This window comes from Cupressus sempervirens, chromosome 4 (genome assembly GCF_028749045.1).
Source record: "Cupressus sempervirens isolate cs-2001-9-10 chromosome 4, ASM2874904v1, whole genome shotgun sequence".
In the NCBI taxonomy this organism is placed as follows: domain Eukaryota; kingdom Viridiplantae; phylum Streptophyta; class Pinopsida; order Cupressales; family Cupressaceae; genus Cupressus; species Cupressus sempervirens.
Genome location: NC_143121.1, coordinates 778,036,747 through 778,060,990, shown reverse-complemented (window position 1 = coordinate 778,060,990; position 24,244 = coordinate 778,036,747). Strand labels below are relative to the sequence as shown.

The window sequence follows — 24,244 nt, the reverse complement described above, 5'->3', positions numbered from 1 at the left end:
TCTGGGGTTAAAGTCTACACAAGGTTGACAAATAATAACAATTAATCCCAACAAGTATTTATAACTTATCTCCACAACTAATAATTAATCTCAGCTTCAGCCTATTACCCATCAAAATAAATAGTGAAAGAGACCTTAATAAATAATAATAATATTAACATATAAAAATAGATAATAATATAACATTTTAGTACATAATAGTCATAATACAACTACATTATATACATATAATATGATAAATAGATAGATAAATAATAAATAATAATAACTAATTTCTTATACAGCATTTTAACAATTTGAATTTTGAACATTAATAATCCGTTTGTCATTATATTAATATTTTAATACTTAATCATTCTAACCAAATAATTTTTTTTTTTAATATTTAATATATTAGAAACATAGCCGATGGCAAGCTTTGTCCTCTAAATAGAAATCTTGGAAGTATTAATGGGAACAGAATTCCCATTCCAGAGGTGCAGAAGACTGGTATGTTAGACGTGCTATAAAAAACATTATTAGTGCGCAATCTAATGTCTAAATAGTATTACAATTAGTCTGAGCTGTTAATGGCTATTGCCTACGGAAGATGATTGTGTGAAGAGGATCTCAAATTAACTAGAAAATTCTCTCTCTCAACGCTATACCTTGAGCTACAGGAATTGAAGGTTGTTGTGGACAGAGCATCCACTGCTAACAAGGTCAAGGACTCCCAAACAATAGTAATACATACGGTGGCTCTAGTGAGAGTCAGCACTAGTCATAACATTGTGTGTATTATCACACGTTGGAGAAGAAGTGATATAATTACTTGGGCACTCAATCCACCATTGAACATGAAAAGAGTGTTTTGATTAGAACAATAGAAGTAATGATAGCTAATTTCAAGTAATGGCATCCAAGCATAGGCAACAGAAATCATAGAGAACATCATTTGGGAGTCTATTTATTCAGCTGGAGAAATTGTTTGGACGTTACTTCCAACCCATCTATACATTGCGGAGACATACCAACGTTTGTTTCAGCACTAAAGTTTCAAAGTAATGTTCGAGAGCATCTGAAGTTCCACCTAAGACATATCCTGATAATCTAATGTGATTGCATCTGAGCCTTCATCTAGATCAGCTATCAAAGACATCACTATGGAGAACCAATCAGTTTAGAAAGCGTCAGCACAGGCTTGGATATTCCAAACTACAAGCATTGGATGTGATTTATCATTGCATTGACCAATCTATGAACCTGAGGACTTTCAGAGTCAACATGTAGTCCTATATCAAAGGAGGGTATTAAGAAGAGCAATTCCCATCGATAACTTGTCAGATGGTCTGATCGGTAATATACTGAATTAAGAGATTCAAACCAACTTTCATATATGGCAAAGGCACATAATTGAAGAACTGGCGATGCGCTAGATACATTGGAAGACAAGGAGGTTGGGACATACAAAAGATCATGTCAGCTGCTGCCATTGGTTCAGCACCAGTTTGAGCAATGGACAACAGGAAAACAGTAGTGGTTTTGAGCAGTAAAGAAAGCTGACAATTCACCAGCAGTAAATTGTTTATATTTTGTTAAATTTGTTCTGTTCATTTCCTTGAAAGACTTTATATAAACTGAAAAGGGTTGAGAGCACTATCTTGTCAATATTAAATTGTTTATATTTTGTTCTGTTCATTTCCTCAAAAGACTTTATGTAAACTGAAAAGGTTTGAGAGCACTATCTTGTATATTCTTGTGTTGTTGGGAAAGATGCTGCAAAGCTATTCTAAGTCTAGATAGGGACATTACACAGATATAGCTTTTTAGAGGCAATTACAGAGGATCTTTCCCTAAGGGAAACGACTGAGAAATAAAGACATAAAAGGAAGTTTCTAAATAGTAACATATGACTAACATGACCATTATAAGCTAAATATAAGAATAATTACATTAATTGATTCTGTATAGGATATAAATGCCATATTAAGAAAGCTGTTTTAAATACCAAAAATTACTGCTCACTACTTTGATCTGCAATTTAATCTTGATGCTTCTCAAGCTAAACTATCTTTTGAATTTAATAATGGATTGTTCAGAGTCTGGCTATTACAGAATGATAAAAGATGGTAGCAGGATACCAAAAATCCATATGCACAGATTGGTATAAAAGTAAAAGCAAATTTTATAAAAAATATAAAGCAAACCAACAAAAACCTGTAGCAAAGTAATCAACAATATTCTAGTGATACATCTCATCATTGGCAGAAGTTTGATTTCAGCCAGCTTCAATATAAATTACATTACAGAATGGTATAAACCCATCTTCCTATATTAGAAAGAAAAACCTTCATAACAACCTGGACAGTGCAAATAGATTTACTGGAAGAAAAAAACAGAATTGAATGCATAATAACTTGTAAGATATTCACATGCAACTTGCACCTTCATATGATCAAACATTGAGAAATGATAAATCCCCTACTAAAAGTGGAACTAAAGCCCAAAGTGTTGTCACTGCAGAGTCAATTGCCATGTCCAAAAGGCTTCCAAAATCCTTTATTTCCATATTTAGAATGCTCTTCGAATCATTTCTTGGTAGTTAAAGAAATGCATAACTCAGGGATAATATTGAAATTTGGAAAAAAAAATCACTCATGTTGCATTCAAGGGTAAAGAGGAACAATTTACATCTAATTCATTGTAATATTTTCCTTGGCAGCAGTTAAATTGGGCCTTTGTTTAGTAGGAAAAAAAAGTCACCAATCTAGTAAATGCATTTGCATAGTAAGATCACGTAGGCCTTCATATTTTATCCTAAAACAAAAACAATAGCTCCTCAGAATGAGAAGCTTCAATACTAAAGACAGCAAAACCACTGCTCAAACTCTCAATGCCATACTTTGAGAATAGTCAAGCGTAATCTGTAGATCAAGGAGCACGAATTTCAAAATGGATTCAGATACTCTTCCAAAGGATTTACAATGTTATCCCTTGGAGAACTAGTCTTTCTGCCCAAGACATCTGAAATTTTGTTGCATTGCTACACCTCTCTCCAAAAATTTGGCATTTTTCAGTATTCAATTGAGCCTACTCAAGCTGCAGACTTTCCAGATAAAGAGAACAGCAATCAACACTATTTATTGATATAGGAAACAAAAAAATAGCAACATAAACAAGCAAGATAATACAATGATATAATTTGTTATATCTTTTCACATTTATTTCTCCTAGATTCAAGCCAGGGCACACCAGAAATGTGCTGCACCATTGGTATTAAGATCCCAGTCCAAACATGGGAGCACCCTGTTAAAACTAACAATGAAGTACAACAATAAAGAAACCATTAGAGAGAAAATCAACACCTAAAGATATCCTGGGAAAACCCTTCTAGAATGAAGGGAAAAACCCAGCCGCACAACGAAAGATCATTTTATTGAAAATAAAAGTTCAAGTGTCCAATATCCTTTACTTGATGCGAATATATAACAGTAGGAGAGACTCTTCACATTATAATTGAAGGTCTCTTGAGATTCTCATAACTCCTATAATTAATTATGACTCTTCATGCCTCAATGAATGACACATGCCATTTACATTAATATTACAAATTAAACTCAAGTGTCCTTTTCAGCTAAAGATGAAAATAACGGTAATAACGTCCAGATTTTGAAAGATAAAGATCTCTATTGCAGCTACAAACTTTAACACTCCCTCTTAGCAAGAGAGAGATCTTTAGCTGAACAGTCACACAAAACTGCAACAAAAAATGTCAATGATAAATTCAAAACATAGTTCATGGAGTTACTCAACATGAAAACCTATAACAATGAGTCATATTCATGGAATCACTCATCATGAAAACCAATAACAATGAGTCATGTTCATGGAATCACTCAACATGACAACCTATAACAATTACTCATATTCATGGAATCACTCAACATGAAAAGATTTGTAAGACTCACAGCTAAGCCTTTATTCACGGACTCTCTCAACGTGAATTGTCATGGAATTCCTCAACATGACATCCAACTCCCATCACGGAATCTCTCAACCTGATGACATCATGGACTCTCTCAACATGATGTTCACTATCGCACAGTGAAAAAGTTATCATAGCTGATCTTATAATCTGATTTATTCACACAAGAATAAAATAGATAATAACAAACTAAGACTTGATTCCATTTAAGTCCCAAAAAAAAACAATTTAAATACCATAAGCATCACAAGCATATATGGGAATGAAGGGGATTACTTAAACACTCCCTCTTAATTATGAAGCCTCACTCTAAAGCTAAATAGTCTCTTGCTCTATAAATTTGATTTTCCCTTGTAATGAAGATAATGTGCCACCAAGACTGCAAACAATGTTTAAAAATCTATCACTATCCCATTGCACCCAAAGATCCTTTTATGCTGATGCTAGTCCATTATTTGAAAAACTTTATACACACATAGTGTAGTATGAATCCTTCCCCTGAGGATCATTGTCATTGCATCCTGCAATCACTAAATTAACATCACTATATAAATGTTAAGAAATATTCTATATCAATTCAGAACTTATCTTCATGCAAATGATATTCAGCAGTTATATTTCAACATTCATATAGATATATATACACCAAAGAGATTCTTCTATGAGCTTCTAACAAGAAAACAATTATACTTATCTTAAAGTTGAAGTTACGAGCCAAAATCAAAACCATATGATGATGCAAAATTGTGATCACATCCTTACACATTTCAATGTCATTCGGTGACAAAATGCTTTGCTCCCAGCACAAACTAGACTTCCTCTTTTTGGCAATACTTGAACTCACCCGACACTTAAGATTAATAAATTATTGCAAAGAACAATAACTCTTGAATCAATATCAAATGCCAGCGCAAAATGCATACTAATGCTCGAACATCAGACTTTTGAACAAGAGAAAGAATAATATTGCCCCATATATGGTGAGGTAACTCCAGCAGAGATGTCTTTTAAAACATCAAAAGAATAATCGTGCAAAAGAAACTCCCGCTCTGAATAGTGACCACAAACATGTCTTGCATACGTCGCCTCACACGAGAGCAATCAATAAGCGTTATAAACATGGAGAGATGAAAGGCCACGTCAAAACCGTAGTTGCCATGCCAACACAAACATTATGAAAGAGTCAACAACAGCAGAACCAACAATCCCATTAAATGTTATTCAACCTTTTAACAACCGTATATGATAGGCGTTCAAGAATAAAATCAGAAACGCTTGAGTGATACGAATAAACATTTCCAGCCCTCCAATATACTAAGATACCCTAGCATAACATCAACGTCATTGGTTATAGATTCTACAATGGCTTCATCTGCAATTGTAAGATATGAAGCTTTGCAAGATATAAGACATGGTCTATCCCTAGGAGATGAAAGACATGTAGATATTTGAAAACTTAGAGCGGTTTTCAGAAAGCACGATAACCAAACAATTTCTTCATACCAGAGTAACGAGAATCGCGTTGAAATCGCGTGAATCACCGATTCAGCGATCAGATTCATGCACGCCGATTTTTTTTGGTGTCGGAAATCGTGATCGGCGATTTCATCGAGTGAATCACCTGAATCGCATGTATCGGCGATTCACTCAAAAAATCGCCTGAATCGCCATTAGAAATCGCCAAAAATCGGCTGGCAGCAGCAAGCATGTTTAGTTGGAAATAATTAAAAAATCACTTATGTTTTTTGCTTTCTTTTTTACCTTTCCTCTTTATTATAACCCTAAAGGGCCTTCTAATTGTTAAGCATGACTAGAAGAGAGGAGAAGAGAAAAAAAGAACCATAGGTTATTAAAAAAAGAAAAAAAAAACGACGACAAATAAAAAATGTTTAAAATGCATAACGCATGATGCCCAAGGGAAGGGAAAGACATAATCAGGTAGTAAAACATCAGCGGTTCCCAGAAAGAGTGTGGGATCAGAAGAAAATCACAAAAACACTGTGTTCCATGTAGTTTTGTGTGGGTTTCAGAGTGCTAATTTGGTCTTGGCGGCGGGGGCGCTGCCCCTCGACCCCGCTGGGGGCGTTGCCCCCTAGACCCCCAGTCGCTACGGTTATCAGTCATGGGAAGTCTGACCAGTTGATGAGACCTGAAGCTATTGCAGGCATGGAGTGTCTGTGGTGGAGAGAACAGAGCAAGCCTTTTGAGAGGAGTGATATGCTTTGAAGCACTTGGAGTAGGTGTTGGATGTGAAGCTATCTTATAAAAACTCTTTACCCCATGTGGTAAACACAAACTTCCATGTTTATATATGTTAAGTTTCAACTTCTATTTGATGATGTTATAGTGTGTTTAAGTTATATTCAATAAAGGGTGCATGAAATAAGTCTTAAATTGTTAAAATCTCTACATTTAAAGGGTTTTTTCAAATTTGCCGATTCATCGCCGATTCACCGGCAATTCACCCCTGATTTACGATTCGATTCAACCATGCCGATTCCAATTCTCATTACTTTGCTTCATACACACTCCAAACATCAAATAAAAAATGAGAAGTATGAGAAGGTAAACAAATTGAAAGATAAGGAAACAAAAAACACGTATCTTTAATATTCTTGATTTGATAAAGATAGCCATGAATGGTCAAAATGAAGGCATCAAATGACATAGATATTGAGCACTACTCTCCCAAAAATGTTCGCACCAAAATTCATTTTGCAATTAAAGAATTCAAGACGAGTCTGTGTTCCCATCGAGCTCTAGAAAAATAGCAGACAACTTTCCACAACTCCAAACCTTCCACTTAATCTTTTAAGGACTAGGCCCTCATACTGCATGATGCAAAGACGACCATGTTGAGCTAGGTCAACACCCTCGCAATCAAAACCAATGACCAATTCATTTAGAGGTGACGGTTCAAGAAATGAACATGGAAGTTGTGATGCCTCCATAACAATATATATAGGCATAGGTGCCAAATAACCTTTTAATTCTCACATATTAAGCTCTGGCACTAGTGCCCTGCAGTTGATCTCCTTATCATTGGAAATAAAACTACTATCATGAAACTTGAAACTTGAACTCTGATAATTCTCTCCAAATCTCAACATTCTGGCTCTAATACCATGTTAAAACTAAAGTCCAAAAACTAACAATGACGTACAACAATAAAGAAATCATTGGAGAGAAAATCAACACCTGAAGATATCCTAGGAAAACCCTTCTAGAATCAAGGGAAAAACCCAACCACACAACAAAAGATCACTTTATTGATAATAAAAGTTCAAGTGTCCAATATCCTTTACTTGATGCGAATATATAAGAATAGGAGAGACTCTTCACATTATAATTGAAGGTCTCTTGAGATTTTCATAACTCTTATAATTAATTATGACTCTTCATGCCTCAATGAATGACACGTGCCATTTACATTAACATTACAAATTAAACTCAAGTGTCCTTTTCAGCTGAAGATGGCAATAACAGTAATAATTTCCAAATTTTGAGAGATAAAGATCTCTATCGCAGCTACAAACTTTCACACACCCAATTACATTTAAAACCAAACAGCAGTGGAAAGTGGAAACCTTTTATGATTGTACGGATTCTGTTTTTGTCCCCGTATAAAAAGAGGATACATTCTTCAACACTATTTAAAGAACAAATAGGTATAAGTTTTTAATAGTGAAATTTGCATACTCATACCAATTCCCACTTAGTCTTAGGTGCATTTTGATGCAATGACTTAATATAATTTTTTATCAACAAGTGTCACACTCTTTTGCTATGTTTGACCCATTCCCTAATCCTCGTCTAAGGTCAACACAGTGCTCAAGTGGCCAAGCCCAATCCCAAGGGTCTCAGGATTAACCCCAAAATTAAAATCCTCCAATTCAAATTCCAAGTTTGCACAATTTGTTGTTACATTTGTCATTTAAAGACATTCATTGTGCAATTAAACAGAACAAAGGACATCAAAGAATCATACGATCAATCAAGGAGAAAGTAGTGTTACAGGACTTGGACTCGCCTCTAACTCGGAAAGTCAAAATTAGGCTCGCACTTGGACTCGACGACTGGACTTGGCAAGCACTCTAGAGCCATCCTCTCTCCCTGTGTTCGAGGCTGAACCTCTGGGGAATCCTCATCCTCATCCACACCCACAAAATCTTCACCATCAGACTCAAATCCATTACTTCTAGCCTCAGGGTCCTGCACTCGATCTCCTTGCATTATAGCCTCCTCGACTGCAATTGCTACTGCCTCTGCCTCCCAATCCACCTAATCAACCCACTCCACATCTTCATCACTAAAGACAAAATCAACAATCTTTGTGTTCCACTCTGCATATGGACCAACAATTTCTAATACAATCAGTGATATATCAGTGCCCTGGATTTGTGTATGGAGAAGGCGAAGGTTGTAGTGAACAAACTACAAAGGCAAGATCATTCAATTTTTGCATAAACAATGGAAATGCAAGTAAGTTTGTAGAAGCCTCCTCCAATGCTTCCTTTAGCTCCTCTCAATACTTCAGCGCAAGCTACAAAATTGCACAAACAACCAGCAATCGAAATGGGAGAGCCAACCGGTTTGCTAATTTCTCTCTCAAAACCCCAATACTCTTCTCTAACTCTTTTCTCTCTATCACAAGCATTAGCAAAGGATGGAATGACCTTTTTAGGTAAAATAGATGTTATACAAAGCACAAACAATTCACTTAACCCTTTATTTTATTATTTTTTGCACTTTATGAGTCATTTTGCTAGAGAGAGTCCAGAGCTCAGGACTCTACGAGTCAAGAGAGTCCTTGGACTCGGTGAGTCCATGCTACCTCTGCCAGGACTCTGCCGAGTCCGAGTCCAGAGGTCATTTGCCTCGGAAATGCAGACTCCTATTCGGACTCGCAAAGTCTTGTAACTATGGGAGAAAGTCATTCTAGAAACACTTTGATTTGAAGGAATTCATTGCAGAAAACCCACATATAGGCCATCTATGTACTTGTTTGAGTTGTCTTCAAAATTCTGCTCCAAGGCAAAAACAGCCAGTCTAAGGGGGTTGACCTGCTTGACATAGGCATCCACAAACTTTACCCAAAGGTATTTTTAAATACAACTGTCCTTGCATACAATCAAATATAAGTTGTTCCAATGAATCTGATTGTAGAAATCTGTTGTTAGCCAGCACACATTGTTACATACCAATTTTGACCTAATTTTAAATTTGCTCATAGCCATTAGATTGAACAGATTTTTCTTTCATAATCATGTGAAGTAGGTAGTTATTTATACCTATTTTATTAACTGTTTAATGAAGATGGTTGTTATCCATTATTTGTCATGTGATGTTTAGCAGTTACTTGATCTTGGAATTATGGTTAAATGATTAAATTCTTTTAAATGTTAATATGAAAATTATTAAGGGAACTTGTTATTATCATGAAAATGTTGCATGGGTGTTTGCAGGAGAAGATGAAAGGGGGAAGCATTGCTAAAGGGGATCAACGGAATAAGATACTAGCTTAGTCCAATCATCAGGATGACAGGTATGACCTTAAATTGCCTTGGTAAAGACTTAGCGACTTGAACTGCAAGATACAATTGAAGGACCCGCATGAGTTATTAAGCAAACATTGTAAAACATAAAATAATTTAATTAAAATATAATACGAACCTCAAAGGTTTTTGATTGACCTTTCCATCACGTAATTATAATTAATACCTATGTACATACACATAGATATAAGAATAAAATGACACCATAATATTATTATTCCTTTATAATAGTATGGTGTCACCCCATAATTATATCTACGTGCATGTAGATATACAAACCATAAATATTTTTCAATTATTAACCTTCAAATCTTTCTCCATCTTTTTTATTTCATTTTTCTTATTTGAACCTAACACTTGGCATTTTTATTTGGCGTTCAAGAGCCAAGATATTTCTTTATGTTACGGCTTCTTGGAAGCCAAGGAGACACATTACCCTTTTATTTAAGAAGTCGAGAGAGAGAGAGGTAGAAGACATCTATTTTCAAGCACTCGACATCTATTCTTCCAAGCACCCGACTTCTATCTCTCCAAGCATCCGACTTCCATCTACCACACGAAATCTCTGCAATACCATCTGATATATCTCTATCTTTTTAGCATTGCCAATCTCTTCTTTGTTTTGGATACTATTCTTCTTGTTGAAGACATGACTGTAAATCACCTTGTGAATGTGCCTGGAGATTGTTCAGAGAAAGAACTGAATTATTAGCATTTGGCAGGACTCCAAACATTTCTAGAATTATATCAGGTTATGTGATCCATCAACCTCAAGCAATGTTATGAATTTTATTATCAGCTACTACTGTCTACTGAATTCCTTAGCAGTAGACAACTGTTGTATATTCATCATGCTTAAGTATCATCAATTGACTCACTTAAGAAGGAGTTGTTATCAAAATAACAATAAAGTATCCATGACATAGAATCATATTTTATTTATACCATTGATAATCAGAACCAAATGATATTTTCTGCAAGTCTTAAAGATCATATTCTGTCAAATCATAGATTGTAAAAAGTTGGAAACATATAATATTCATGATTCAGTTGAGAATCAACAAGCAAAGCCGATTGCTCTAAGATTCCGAGCACCTAGGACTCACCGGCTATATAGTCATGGAAAAGGTGAAGAGGTGAGATGGAATCTGCAATGACATGAAAGTGAAATCATATATGATACAATAAAACTATATACCTTTTACTTAATAACCCATGCTTGTCCATATTATTGTTCCCCTGTTGTCAAGTCGAGCAGTGGTAATCAAATCATTGAACCCATTAGAAAAACCTTGGCCAAGGTCGTTTAAAGGCATGTTTGCCATCCAAAATCACTTGATGTCAATGGTGCTAGCTATTCAAACATGTCCATCCATAACTGTGCGGACATTCTAAACACCGGAAAGCTCAAGTGGCTGAACTAAAAGTATCCCAAGACCGATCCCAAGGTAGGGAGGGCCTTTCTAATTCAATAGATTGTGTGAGGATAAGTATGGTCCAAGGTTGGGAGGTTATGTCTAAGTCAATGCTTCTCCTCTTACCAAAAGCCGAGGCTTGCACAACCAACTAAAAACTCACAGGATAATACTTGTATGTTTTCTTTTCTTCTTTTCATGTTAAGCATTTACTTTACTTGTATGTAGAAAAAGATAGTTAATCGTTATCCTAGTTATTGCAGATAATCATTGATATAGTTATTTCAGTTAATCGTTATTATAGTTATAGTTAATTTGATCATTGATACAGTTATTTCAGTTAATCGTTATTCTAGTTATTTTAGTTGATCCTTGACATAGTCATCTCAGTTGAACATGGTTATTTCAGTTAATCGTTGGTAGTTAAAAACAATTAATGTCCTATGAAAACGAATTCAGTTATTTGTTCAATAATTTGTTGGGAAAAACTCTTTATAAATCATCTTTGTTTTGTTATGAAAAACCGTTTGTTACACACACGTGTTGCTCAGGATTGACCTACAGGTAATTCAATGCATCTTGTGATTCTAAGACAGGGGTTGCGTTTGTTTTGGATTTGTCCATATATATATATATATATATATATGATATCCGTTTGTATAAATATAAATGTTAATATTTATTAAATTAAGTATATTCATATTGGGGGTTCACTACTTATTGTGTTGGTAAGTGGTGGTCTTGTCCCCACCCAAGTTCAAACCCCCACTGGACCATTGCAATCACAGACTTTTACCTATGCTGATCCAATGTGCTTGTGGTTTGGGCCTCAGTTTTGTAACAAGGGGATGAAGATTTGTGACCTGACTGGTTCATAGCTCCAGGTCAAAAGCATTTCACGTGAGCTAGAGGGTGTGTCGCCTTAACATCATCGGTCACGTTAAAAAGTATACCAGGAACTTTTAAAAAAAATAAAACAAAATAAAATAAAAACATATATTAATATAAATATGAATATATTGATGTTTGTAATTGTAACTTAAATATTAATAAAATATATGTGATTCATTTGTGTATATATATATATATATATACACATATGGTCAAAAGCATTTAACATGAGCTGGAGGGTGTGTCGCCTTAACATCATCGGTCACATTAAAAAGTATAACAGGCACTTTTAAAAAAAATAAAACAAAATTAAATATATATATATATTAATATATATATATATATATATATATATATATGAATATATTGATGTTCGTAATTGTAACTTAAATATTAATAAAATATGTGATATTTATATATATATATATATATATATATATGATTGATTATTAATATATGATTGATTGCTACCTTCTGCAGATATTTTTGACATATCAAATAAATATATTTGACCTAGTTTAGACTTCAAGCATTAAAGTGAAGGAATTATTCAGAAATGTTAGTAGATTTCAATAGCTTGAATACTCCTTCGCAACTTTTATGTAGGTGCCTTCCATACTTCTTTGATCTCGGGTTTTGTAGACAACTTTTTCCCAGGCACGATTTCTGAGTTGGGCATATTTTGTTTGTTCGCAGAGTATGGCAGCTAACTGAAAAATGGCAATCTCTGGCACCCAAAACAAACTCAGGGCATTGATTCCAGGTTTACAGTAATGTCACTAACAGGAAGGTATAATGAAAAACTGTCAAAATTCACCATGTGTTCTCTCGAGTTTGTTTAGGATGAACCCACAAGCTCACTTGCAAAACCCTGGCTGCACCCTCGCCAACATGAAGCAAGCATCCAGACCCGAGATGGACTATACCTGAACCAGTAAGGTAACATGGACAAAACATCTATGTAGCATATGACCACTAAAAAAGATACAATTCATACATGTCCATAACAAAGTAACACATAAGAAGAACCAACAACATCACTGTCAACCATTACAGTAAATGCAAGGCCTTGATAGTGACAATAACAAATAGCCTGATCAGAAGGGTCCAGCCTGATAATTCTATGTAGTAAGAAACGTACTCTCCCTAGAAACACCCTTGAAATCCAAGGCTACGCAACAATGAGAGGGGAAGAGAACTTGATAATGGAAGCAGAAAGTGGGAAACACCCTGTGATCATATGGTATATGCACAAATCAATGTTTATGGTAATAAAGATATGTTAATCAAATCCTCCTACTATCAATAACTCCCGAGCTAAGAGATAAAGCATCCTCTCCTTTTATACTGAACAGCTGATAAAAAAATTCTGTATGTAAATCACCGGTAAAGACTATGTAGCATATTAGATGGGAGTTTTCCTGTCTACTTCCCCATAACTGTTTCGATAGGTTAATTTTTTTAGTTACTACTTTTATTCTGCTGCGTATAGCAAAATGATGTTCATACCAAATTGCATTAAACCAATAGTTTACGAGTACAATAAAAAAGCATGCATATCGTGCAATTAACATTATATTTTCTACTGATGGGCCACTCTTAAATGAATGAAGGAGACACCTCAGAACTTGATCTGGGGCTTTTGCAATGTGCTCTTGAAAGGAAGCCCAGTGTTTCTGATCTTTGGATGCCTGTTAAGCCAGACAACACAATGGAAAAATGAGTGAGTGTCCAATACAGATGTGTTGAAAATAAAATTACAAATAAATAACAAAAACAAGCATGCCTCCATGTTGCTAAACTGCTTATTAAAATCTCCAGCTTTCCCCTGTGCATCTGCAATTATACTTGTGGGGACTATCTCATTGCAATCTCCAGGATCTGAATCATCCAAGTCTTCATCAACCACCTCAAATTGAGGCCATAAACAATTGCTTGCATGTTTTATCTGGCAGTCAACTTGAGAGCCTGTCTCCAGAAATTTAAGATTTAAAACAAAAAAATGTATTACTACCTATTATCTAGTGAATTAAAGCAAACATGACCAGAATATCATATGAATCATACCATGTTCATTCTCAAGCTCAGATAAGCTCTGATTTTGGGTAAGACCACTCAACGCTGCACCAGTCTTTGATCTTGACTGAATCTTACGACAAGTTGTTGAATGACCTGTTTTCCAGTGGTGGACCTAGAATATCATTCCAATAACAAAATTTGTGACAAAACATCATGACTAGTTTGAAGCTTATAAATACATAAATTATCTGCCAGAAACACATGGCCAAATTTAGTAGTTGCCTGATGATGGCGAGAACAATAATGTGCAAGCTTGCAACCACTGCAAATCTTTCCACCTCTCCATGTTCCACACCAACTACAAAGACCAACTGCCCTTGCATCCAAAAATAATAGCACGTAGATTCAATAAATTATACAGATAAATGATGATGTTTCGACTCCCAATTGTAAACCGCTAAATTCTAAGAAATGAATACAATAAAAGCAATTTAGAATATTTCATAACTTTTGAGGATTGCATTCCTAACCCAAAATCTTTTTACAGAAAAATTTTACAGGTTTTGTACAAACACAATTAACAGTTGAAAAGAAATACTACTTTTTAAGAACACTCTCATCTTGTTTCAGACGCATTCAATAAACAGCCAAAAAGAATCCAAACATTACATTCTGTGGCATGCATCCTATTCCATCTCTTCTTCCTCCCAATATCCTAACAGAATTACTTTAGATGGCTTTAGTGTTCATCCTAACTATATGTGATAGCAGTGATCACATGATCCTAAATGTTTGCTTCTCTGATGATTCATCACAAGGCATTCACACTCAATTGTCATTTCAGATAGCACCATATTTTCCTCATGAAGACAGGGTTACAGACTAGGAACTCTTTAGAGAGTGGAGAGCAAAGAACACTTCATTTTTGAGTGACCTAATTACTAAAGTGCTACTCTATTTTCTAGGGAGGCCTTTATTAACCTCCATTCATAACCCCAGTTGGAGATATTATAACATTATTTCTAAAATAAGTAGTGCCATCCATGCCTTATTTATTACTGATTTTAACTAAACTTATGAATTTGATTGTGTCATTGATCTAAATCATTTCAATTAGCAAGAACTGTGTCTGATGGTCACCAATGACGGTGTTGTTGAAGACAATGGATAGAGTCTTTGTTGCCGGGTTATTGGGTAGTTAGATGGTTGGCACATCCAAGGGAGTTACACAGTCGCGACGGTTTACCTCGCAACCCCTCAGACACTATATGTATGCATCATTTCCTTAATTGAGACATGTTGGTATGGAATACATTTGTGTACGGTGATCAATGAATGAATATATTATTATTATCTCTCTTTAAATTTCGTGTTGAGTACTTTACTTTCTGTATGCAATTAGTCTCTGTTACCCCATGAGGGTAAACATCTGGCATCGTCATTGTTTTGAATCTAGGGAAAGCAACGCAACCAATTGCATACCACAAATAGAGTAAATGAGAATACCTCTGGAGGAGAACATGAGAGTGAACGAAAACGGAATTCCCGAACTATTCGAAGGGCAGCACGAACAGACGGAGAACTTCCACATCTTGTTTCACTCAAGTATTGAAACCTTCGTCCAAAGAGAAGCCATACGGGAAGAAGTTTCGGAGGACACTATTTGGGACTCACTGAACGTGAGCCCCACTGCCAACCGACTGTTGCATTAGTTTCCCAAACAGTTTGCACAAGCCTTTCTGGCACAGAGATGGCAACACCAAGAGATTGAGCAGGAGCAGCGAAGGCTGCAAACCCTTTGGAACTTCCAGGAACGCAACCATCGCAAAACAGAAGAGCATGATGAAAACAGCGTAAGGTCCCATCTATGAGCCCTAAGCCATGGGAATGTGAGTAGAGTGAGAGTGAAAAAGAGCACTAACCTCTGTAAACATTCGCACAGACGACGATAATGTTGTATGGAGACTTACATTAATAAAAGTGTTCTTGTTAAAACTTAACTATGATGGTTTTTGAGGATTAATGCCAAATCAGTTGAACAAGAATAAAAATAAAAATGAACAAAATAATGATGATATTCACGCCGCACAAAGAGCTTTAATCCTCACACAACAAATCGAGCGACGCCAAAGGCTTAGGCAACTTGCTAACGGGTACGATGGTGGGGTCACGGAGGGTGACTTTGGTGCCATAGGAGGTCCATTGAATGGAAAGCAGGGTTAACTAACCATCTGTGACCGAGAAGTACAGAGGACTTACTCAAAGTGACGCAGCAAAGGTTGAATTTGGTTGAGGAGACAAGGGAGGAGTTTCTGAACTTACATATGCCACAGGTGGAGATCCGGGACAGAAGGTGTCGAAGGAGCACGAGCGCATGGTGATTACTTTGTCCCGGATACATCATTCGAGCAAGTACAGTTTGATAGTAGACCACGCCAATTCACAAAAGATATCACACCGCAATACACACAAGCACAAGTGCACGCACAACAACAACAATCATTATGGACACATCAGCCACTTGTAGCACCACACCAACCACCAGTTATGGCAGGGCCAAAACAGAAATTACCCAAGTTTGTCGCGATCAAAAGGAAGATCATGTCAAACATTATCGCACGTGTGAAACTATCTAGGCAGAAAATGATGTTAACGACAAAGATGAATGGGTCCAATAGTTTCCTACAACACTACAGGATGTTGCCATTGACTGGTATTCAGACATGGACAACAAAAACAAATACATGGGAATTCCAAGCAAAATTTAAACTACTTCGAGATGACAATGAGATCGTCACAGAGATTTATAGTGCTAAGTAAGGAAAGAAGGAAACTATCCAAGCATATACAATAGAAGGTTGAAGGAATTGCTCGGGAAGATGGAAATCCAACCCGCGAATGAATTAAAAAAGAGATGGTTCGTCAACAGATTAAATACATCCCTAAGAAGAAAAATGAGGATTGTACTGCTAACATCGTACACTGATGCATACGATAGAGTGATGAATTTGGAAAGTGAAAGCAAAACTTTAAAGAAGAAAAAGAAAAGCAAGTCATCATTCGAGAGCGATGAATCCTCAAACGAGGATAGTAACAGCGAGGGTGTATCTAATAAAAGGTACAAGCGTTACAAAGGATATGGAACACATGATGCGGGAGTTTAAAACAATGAATGGAGGCGCAGAGCGAAATGATGAAGGCGAAATGTGGTGCATAGAGTGCAAAGAAAGCGGACACACAAAAAGAGTGTGTTCTAAAAAGTCATTATGTGACATCTGCTAGGTGATGGGCCATTCCGCCAAGAAGTGCCCGTAAAACTTAAAGACAAGAGGACCACAAGTCCTTTTCACTCAAGAACAGCCATCTACCTCCGGGTCCGCCAACCAGCAAACAAAAAATGCGTCATCGGGCAGGTTCCGAAATAACTAGCGAGGAGGAAGAGGAGGTAATGAGAACAAAAGCCGAATACAATATGATTCAAAGGGTCGGCCAACGATTCAGTATCGGGCATGCAACCAGTGGGACCACTTTGCCTGAGACTACAACAAGAGCGACACACCACAAAAGTTGTGTCGATGGTGTGGTCTCGAAGATCACAAAGAAGCCAATTGCTCAAAGCCTTGGGTGAACTTACTCAACATTGTGAAAGAAGCATTGGTAGTCACTCGTAACCAAGTGAAACAAGCCATGCACCTTGATCCCCATACAGAGAAACAGAGAGTACGAAAGGCAAAAGAAGAAACAGAGAAGGTAATGAAAGCGAAAGGGGATACACCTATGGCTGCAAGTACCTATTGATGAACACATGCTAAGAATAACATAATAGGGTGGATATTGCAAATGGAGGTTCTGATTAAATTACAAGACCTCCTCCACACCTTACCCCAGTTGAAGATGACATTACTTAACACTTGCACCACACAACCAAGCGCATGCACTGCACAACAACCAATCATTTCGGGAGGATCATTGGTAGACCCTATGCTACTCCCATTGAATAGTGGAAGGTACCCAGCGGTAGTGGAGATGGGTATCCTCAGAAGAAAGTTCATTATCGACCTCCAGACACAAATGGTAAGTGAGAAGATGGCGTCGAAATCTAAGTCCGACGAAGAATATGGGGGAAGGGACGAGGGACGAGATCGGATGAAGCCTAATGACGAAGGCGTGCTGGAACTTGAAAGATGTTCGAAAGATAACTTAGATTCCTTCAACAGTCTTTTCCATTGGCAAATGGAAGACTACGAGTTATTTCCAAGCTACAACATGCTAGGAGTGAAAGGAATGGATGCAGACCAATCAAATACGAAGAACCATCTGTATGTGTCATGAACCTCGGGGATGAAGAGAGTCCACACAACATCCTGGTTGGCGATGATTGGAATCCTGTGTTGAAGGCGGCAACATTCAAAATCTTCATGGAGTACAAAGATGTGTTTGCTTGGAGTTACAAGGACCTGAAGGGTGTACTGCCAGAGTTGTGTGTACACCGTATACCCCTAGTGCCTGGTCCAGTACCTATGCATAAGAGACCGTACAGAATGAACAAGAATTACGCAGCTAGAGTTGATGAAGAGATCCAACACATGTTGGAGGCAGGAATCATATTTCAAGTTGAAACAAGCGAATCAGTCTTTGCCCATTGTGATATCATTGAAAAAGGAGGCAAACCAGATTAGGATTTGTATCGATTTTCGTTGCTTGAGTGTTGTCACTATAAAAGACACCTTCCCTATTCAATTCACAGATACAATACTTGAAGAAGTTGTTGCACATGAAATATACTCATTTATGGATGGATTCTCTAGTTATAACCAAATATCGATAGCAGATGAGGATAAGTTGAAGACCATTTTTGTGGTAGAAGATGGCGTCTATGCATATAATTTGATGCCCTTCGGGTTGTGCAATGCACCAGCAACCTTCTAAAGAATTTTCCTCCATATCTTTGATAAAATGTCAGTAGGGAACTTCTGTGCATTCTTGGATGATTGGTCTATCTTTAGTGGACAAGACACACATCTAGCAGCACTAGGGGAATGCATGGAAAGGTGTCGTCAGGCCAGGCTGGCATTGAACCTGAAGAAATGCAGATTCATGGTACCCCAAGGTAAGTTATTGGCGCACATTGTATGTAAGACCGGACTCAAAACTGATCCTGACAAGATACACGTCAATGTGGAGATGGAAGCGCCAACCGAGGTCAATGGAGTCAAATTATTCTTAATTTGACAAGATTGCTAAGGGCACCAATTCTGGCATACCCGAATTGGGGTAAAGAGTTTCACATGCATGTGGACACGTCTAACTTTGCAACTGGAGCAACACTTGCACAAATGGATGATAATGGCCTAGATCATCCTATCTACTTTGCTAGCAGATTGTTGTCAAAGATAGCACAACAGAGCGGAAGGCTCTAGGAATGGTGTATGTTGTACAAAACTTCAGACACTTTTGTTCGCAATGCCCTTTACATTCTACGTAGACCTCCAGGCATTGATGTACTTGGTAAACAAACCCATCATTCAAGGGAGGGTGACCAGAAGGTTGTTGCTACTCCAGGAATTTACAATCACCATTGTGGAGCGACTTGGGAAGAGCCACATTATAGGTGATCAACTATCTCAGATTAGGTCAGGGGAGCCGTCGAAAGGAGTTAATGATAACTTCCCATATGCACATGTTGTAGTGCCTACCCTCGTTCACATCTTTTCTAGACTCATTGTTGCTATTATTATCAGACTTTGATGGACTAGTATTATGTTGGTGGATTAGTGGTATTGTTTTGAGACTATCAGACATTATGTTATGGATTCAGTTGTTATATGATGAGATCATTTAGACTTTATATTTCATGTATGTATGATGATCATTATATTGTTATTGTTGATGATTAGTTAGATGGTTTATTATCTCATGTGTTTTATTATGGATACTTACCCCATACTTGCATGTGTATGGTGTGCGTGTTTTCTTATTGTATGGCGTTTCTAATGTGGTTAAGGAAGGGAGTCGTAGTCACCTGATTAGTCGGGATCTACACGATGCACCACTTCCTGCCATTGTCTGTTTAGTTTAGCATTATATATATATATATATATATTGTATGTACATGCATGGTTTTCTGCAGGTTGCAGATACCGGGTATCGACTCCCCTGAATTGACAGGATGAGCGTACCCTATTATACTATCTCAATGATAAGAGAAGGGAGATAAATTCTCAAATCCAAATCCCAAACCCTAAAACCATTTGTCCTAGTGAGTTAGGACAAGTATCAGAGTTGAGCACCCACTGAATGTGTCGGATGACATATTTCGTGATTTTTAATCCTTTAGACTGATTTTGTATGAATTGTCCTATAATGGGTTTTCATATTTTATCTTGAAGGTCTATGGTGAATTTTCTATTAATTAAGTCTCAACAAATAGATTTAATTAATAAATTAATTATTTAAGAAAATTAAATATCATGATTTTTGATATTTTGATTATAATTAATTCAAGGAGAATTAATTGAGAGAAAAGAATTAAATAAAAAGAAAATTAGAAAATTAAAATAAATAATAATTATAAAATACTAATAAATTAATAAACAAATAATAATAATAAAAGTTATAAAAATTAAAATAAAAGTTATCAAATTAAAATGGGAGTTATAAATATTTAAATGAAAATTATTTAAAAAGTAATTGGAGTTATAAGCTTGCATGGAAATTAACGTATTTCTCCATTTTTCATGTGTCAACAACACGGGGGTTAGTGCATCAATTGAGCACATGGTGTCTACAACTTTAGGGCTCATCAAAAAGGTTGGAAAAGGCCCATGCTTAGTTGGTGACACCTTCCAGCTGTTTCTAGAAGCATTCTAGAGGTTTCCTGAGAGCTCTTTATATCCAGGCATTCCTTAGAAGCTTGGACATAGCGTGGCTAGTGTGGAGAGCAATTGGAGCATTGGAGGATTCGAGAATTCTGAAGAAGGGAGTTTGCTCTGCGGGTTTTTTGAGGAAGAGCAAGTTAGCATCAGAATCCGGGTAGATTCTTGTGATTTCACTTATGCTACTTCTGCATCTTACTTTCCCTGTCTTTTTCGTGTCTTCCATATGTCTTCATTATGCATTTTCAATTTGGGCAATTAAAATTTATTTGAGGGTTCTATATGCTTAGATCTGATAATGACACAGGCTAGGGTTGCAATTCATAGACAAACCCATTAGAATTAGTTATTAGAAAATTTTGAAAAACAAGTTTCATAGAGAAATTCTGAAAATGAAAACTTGTATTCATAAATTATCATTTTTATATATATACTGTAATTCTGTATATTACATATGTATATATATATATATATATATATATATATATATATATATACACATATATATATACATATAAATATATATATATATATATATATTTATATTTATATATTCATATGAGTTAAAAGTCGGATATCTTACTGTGGGCGAAAATGTTTTAATAAACGTTTTTTTTCGCAAATGTAAAATTGTGCTGCGATTGTTTTTTTTTTTTTAAATATATAAAAAATTCGCATTTGGGTGGGGGCGGAATTGCACCCCCGTACCCGTGCTCTGTATGGTCGCGAGGTACCTGCTACGCAGCGTACCCGCGACAGTAACAGTCGCAGGGTACCTGCGTTAGCAGGGTACCCGTGGCAAATGTCACTTCGGTGACAGTTGACGGCTACTGCAATTCGGCTTTGTTAAAAAAAAATTGTTATTCGATTTTTATTGTTATATGATATGATTCGAAATTAATAATATTCGATTTTTTATAAAATGCGAAAATAAATATTATATATTATATATGTATGTATATATATATATATATATATATATATATATATATATATATATATATATATATATATGTAATATGTAAATATGTTATTAAAAGATTTAAAATTGTTGATAAAAGATTTAAGAATTCATCTTTTATAATGATGAATAGTTTTGTAATTTTATAATTTTAACTATTAAGATTTAATTAATAGTTTTAGATTATAAAATATATAAAGTATATGAAAACTAAAGTTGGTGGGAAACGTTTTTTTAAATATTATAATTGGAAATTGAAGTTTAGAGGGAACTTTTAATCCATCCAAAAATAGTACATGGGAAAAACGTACAAAATGTTTCTTTAAATTCTTTCTCTAAACTTGGAAACATAAACTGAGACTTGGCATTTGAATTTTAAAATTTGAAACTTAGCGAAACCAAAACATGTGTTTACATTGTGTATTCCTTATGCTAATGTTTTGGGATTTTGGGTTGACTAGTGTTGACCGGTATAGGACGTCTACCAGAGGCTTGGGGGTTATGTGATTGGGATGTCATGATGATGTTTTATTTCTCGATCTTTATAAACCCAACCATGATTGTGCGATAGAATGTTCTATGAATTGGTTGTGATTACTGATTGTTAAAGTTGAGAATCTTATGTTTGAGACCCTTGACTTAACCATTATTTTTGGTCATTGATCAGTTATCCCTGGTTATATTCTAGTCGCCATGATGGGACTGATATGTGGATTTATTCTTGATGATGTCATGTTGTGACATGTATGACTCAACCATTTTGGAGTCTTCGATCAGTATGTTTTTGAGATATTCTTGGTTGCTTGTTGAGAACCAATGGATATGGTGATCTATTTTGAGATATATTTTGGTTATTAAGAACCAATGGATACTTTGATTATCAGTGATACTTAAGTTGCCAATAGAGAGCTGTTGTAGTCATGATTTTCTATGGATATTGCTCATGGAGATTTGATGCTTTTATGCATATTTGATGATTTTGTCATGGATATTTGATGATCCTTATTGTGGATATTTGATGATTTTATGGATTTTCTTTATGATTATGATACCATGAGCATTAGGGTAGGATATCTGCATGTAGTGACGGGAAGTGGCTTGCAATGGGGGTCGGGGCCCTAAGAGGCTGCCAGGGTAACTCATTGTAAGTTGGATTAATAAGTGATAACATTCACACTTAATACTAACTGAAAGAACCTAAAAAGATAAGAGTTTTGGTTCTCGCCCATGCCTTGAGTGCTTGTATAGGCTAGGATGGGAGTAGAGAGAACGCATGGTTGCGACCTTGCATTCCATAGTATGCCTTGTCAGTATGAAAGGATACTAGTGGCCGCATGAGATCTGTATGGACCCGTGGAGTTTAGCTAACTGCCAGGGTAACTTGTACGAGATAAATGCGATAACACTTTCCCGCTTGCATAGTAGGTTCCTACATGTCATTCTGTGCCTCTGGGAAGTAGATGTCTATTTTGTGATTGGAACCTTTGAGTTAGTATACTTTCAGGATTCCTGGACTTTAGAGACTTGTGCTATGTGATTTCGACAGCCTGTTTGGGACTTGAGATTATCTCCTCAGCACGGTGGGAGTGGACCACTTCGGTACCACGTGGTCGGGTGGTAGTGTATTTTCCACTCTTATCAATTGAGATTCATTGAGACATCGTGGTTGATGCGTCCTTCGTGATGGTGGATATGTATCCTTTCGCTGATGATTAGCATATGTTAGATGATGTTATCTTATGCTTATATTTGCATGTTAGATTACTTTCTACATATGATGTTGTATTTATTAGGAGTGACATTCCTACTATGTTAATACCGATGATCTCTTCGATGATTTGGGATGTTACGCACGGAAGGATGGCTAGGGCCCACGATGGTCTAATGATGCTATTAACGGTTGGGAGGAACCGTGCACTTAGTTTATTTTGTTTGATCTTTATGATGGATGTATATGACTTTTATGATGTTGTATCATGTGTATCATGTGATTATCTTTACTTTGATGTATCATGGATTAGAATAGGATGATGTACCTTATTCTACATATGTATATTCTTTTAAGCCTTCATACCCTGTGACATGTACAGAGGATGAATGAGCATTTGGATATATAATAATTGAACATTGGACTTATCATTATTATTTCATGTGGATGTTGTACTAGATAGATTCATGTATGTAATTCAACGTTAAGGGATCTTAAAGAATGTAATCTGTTGTGCATATCATGTTTACTCTCTAGATGGACATTGCTATTGCTTCCGTTATTGTGAATCAGTTATATGTGGTATTTACTTTCATGTAATTTTTATAAAAAAAAAATGCTACCAAACTTAGTGAAATTCTAGGTTAATTCTTTGGATCCCTTGGTGGGGCATTACACATGTATTATGTATATCCATCCTTCCATAGTGGTATAATAGCATTGGCAAATATCTATCCACTTCACAATCACTGAGGGCAATGCCACTAGGGGAACGACAGAAGTTGGCATTAAGGAGCAGAACGTTTTCCCTGATCAATTGTCTGTTGTACAAAATGGGGCCAGACCAAGTATTGAG

At 36.1% G+C, this 24,244-nt stretch overlaps 1 protein-coding gene across 2 annotated transcripts in view; it reads right to left on the bottom strand.

Moving 5' to 3' along the window:
• The window catches only part of LOC149563699 (zinc finger (MYND type) family protein / programmed cell death 2 C-terminal domain-containing protein), an 85,487-nt gene that overhangs the window by 23,788 nt on the left and 37,455 nt on the right, over nt 1-24,244 (bottom strand). For both annotated transcript variants that reach the window (XM_089826840.1, XM_089826839.1), the window contains 4 exons: nt 14,127-14,215; nt 13,893-14,016; nt 13,612-13,793; nt 13,446-13,516 (listed from right to left, as the gene is read on the bottom strand). In XM_089826840.1, the coding sequence (XP_089682966.1) occupies nt 13,446-13,516; nt 13,612-13,793; nt 13,893-14,016; nt 14,127-14,215 (466 nt within the window). The remainder of the gene's footprint in view (nt 1-13,445; nt 13,517-13,611; nt 13,794-13,892; nt 14,017-14,126; nt 14,216-24,244) is intronic.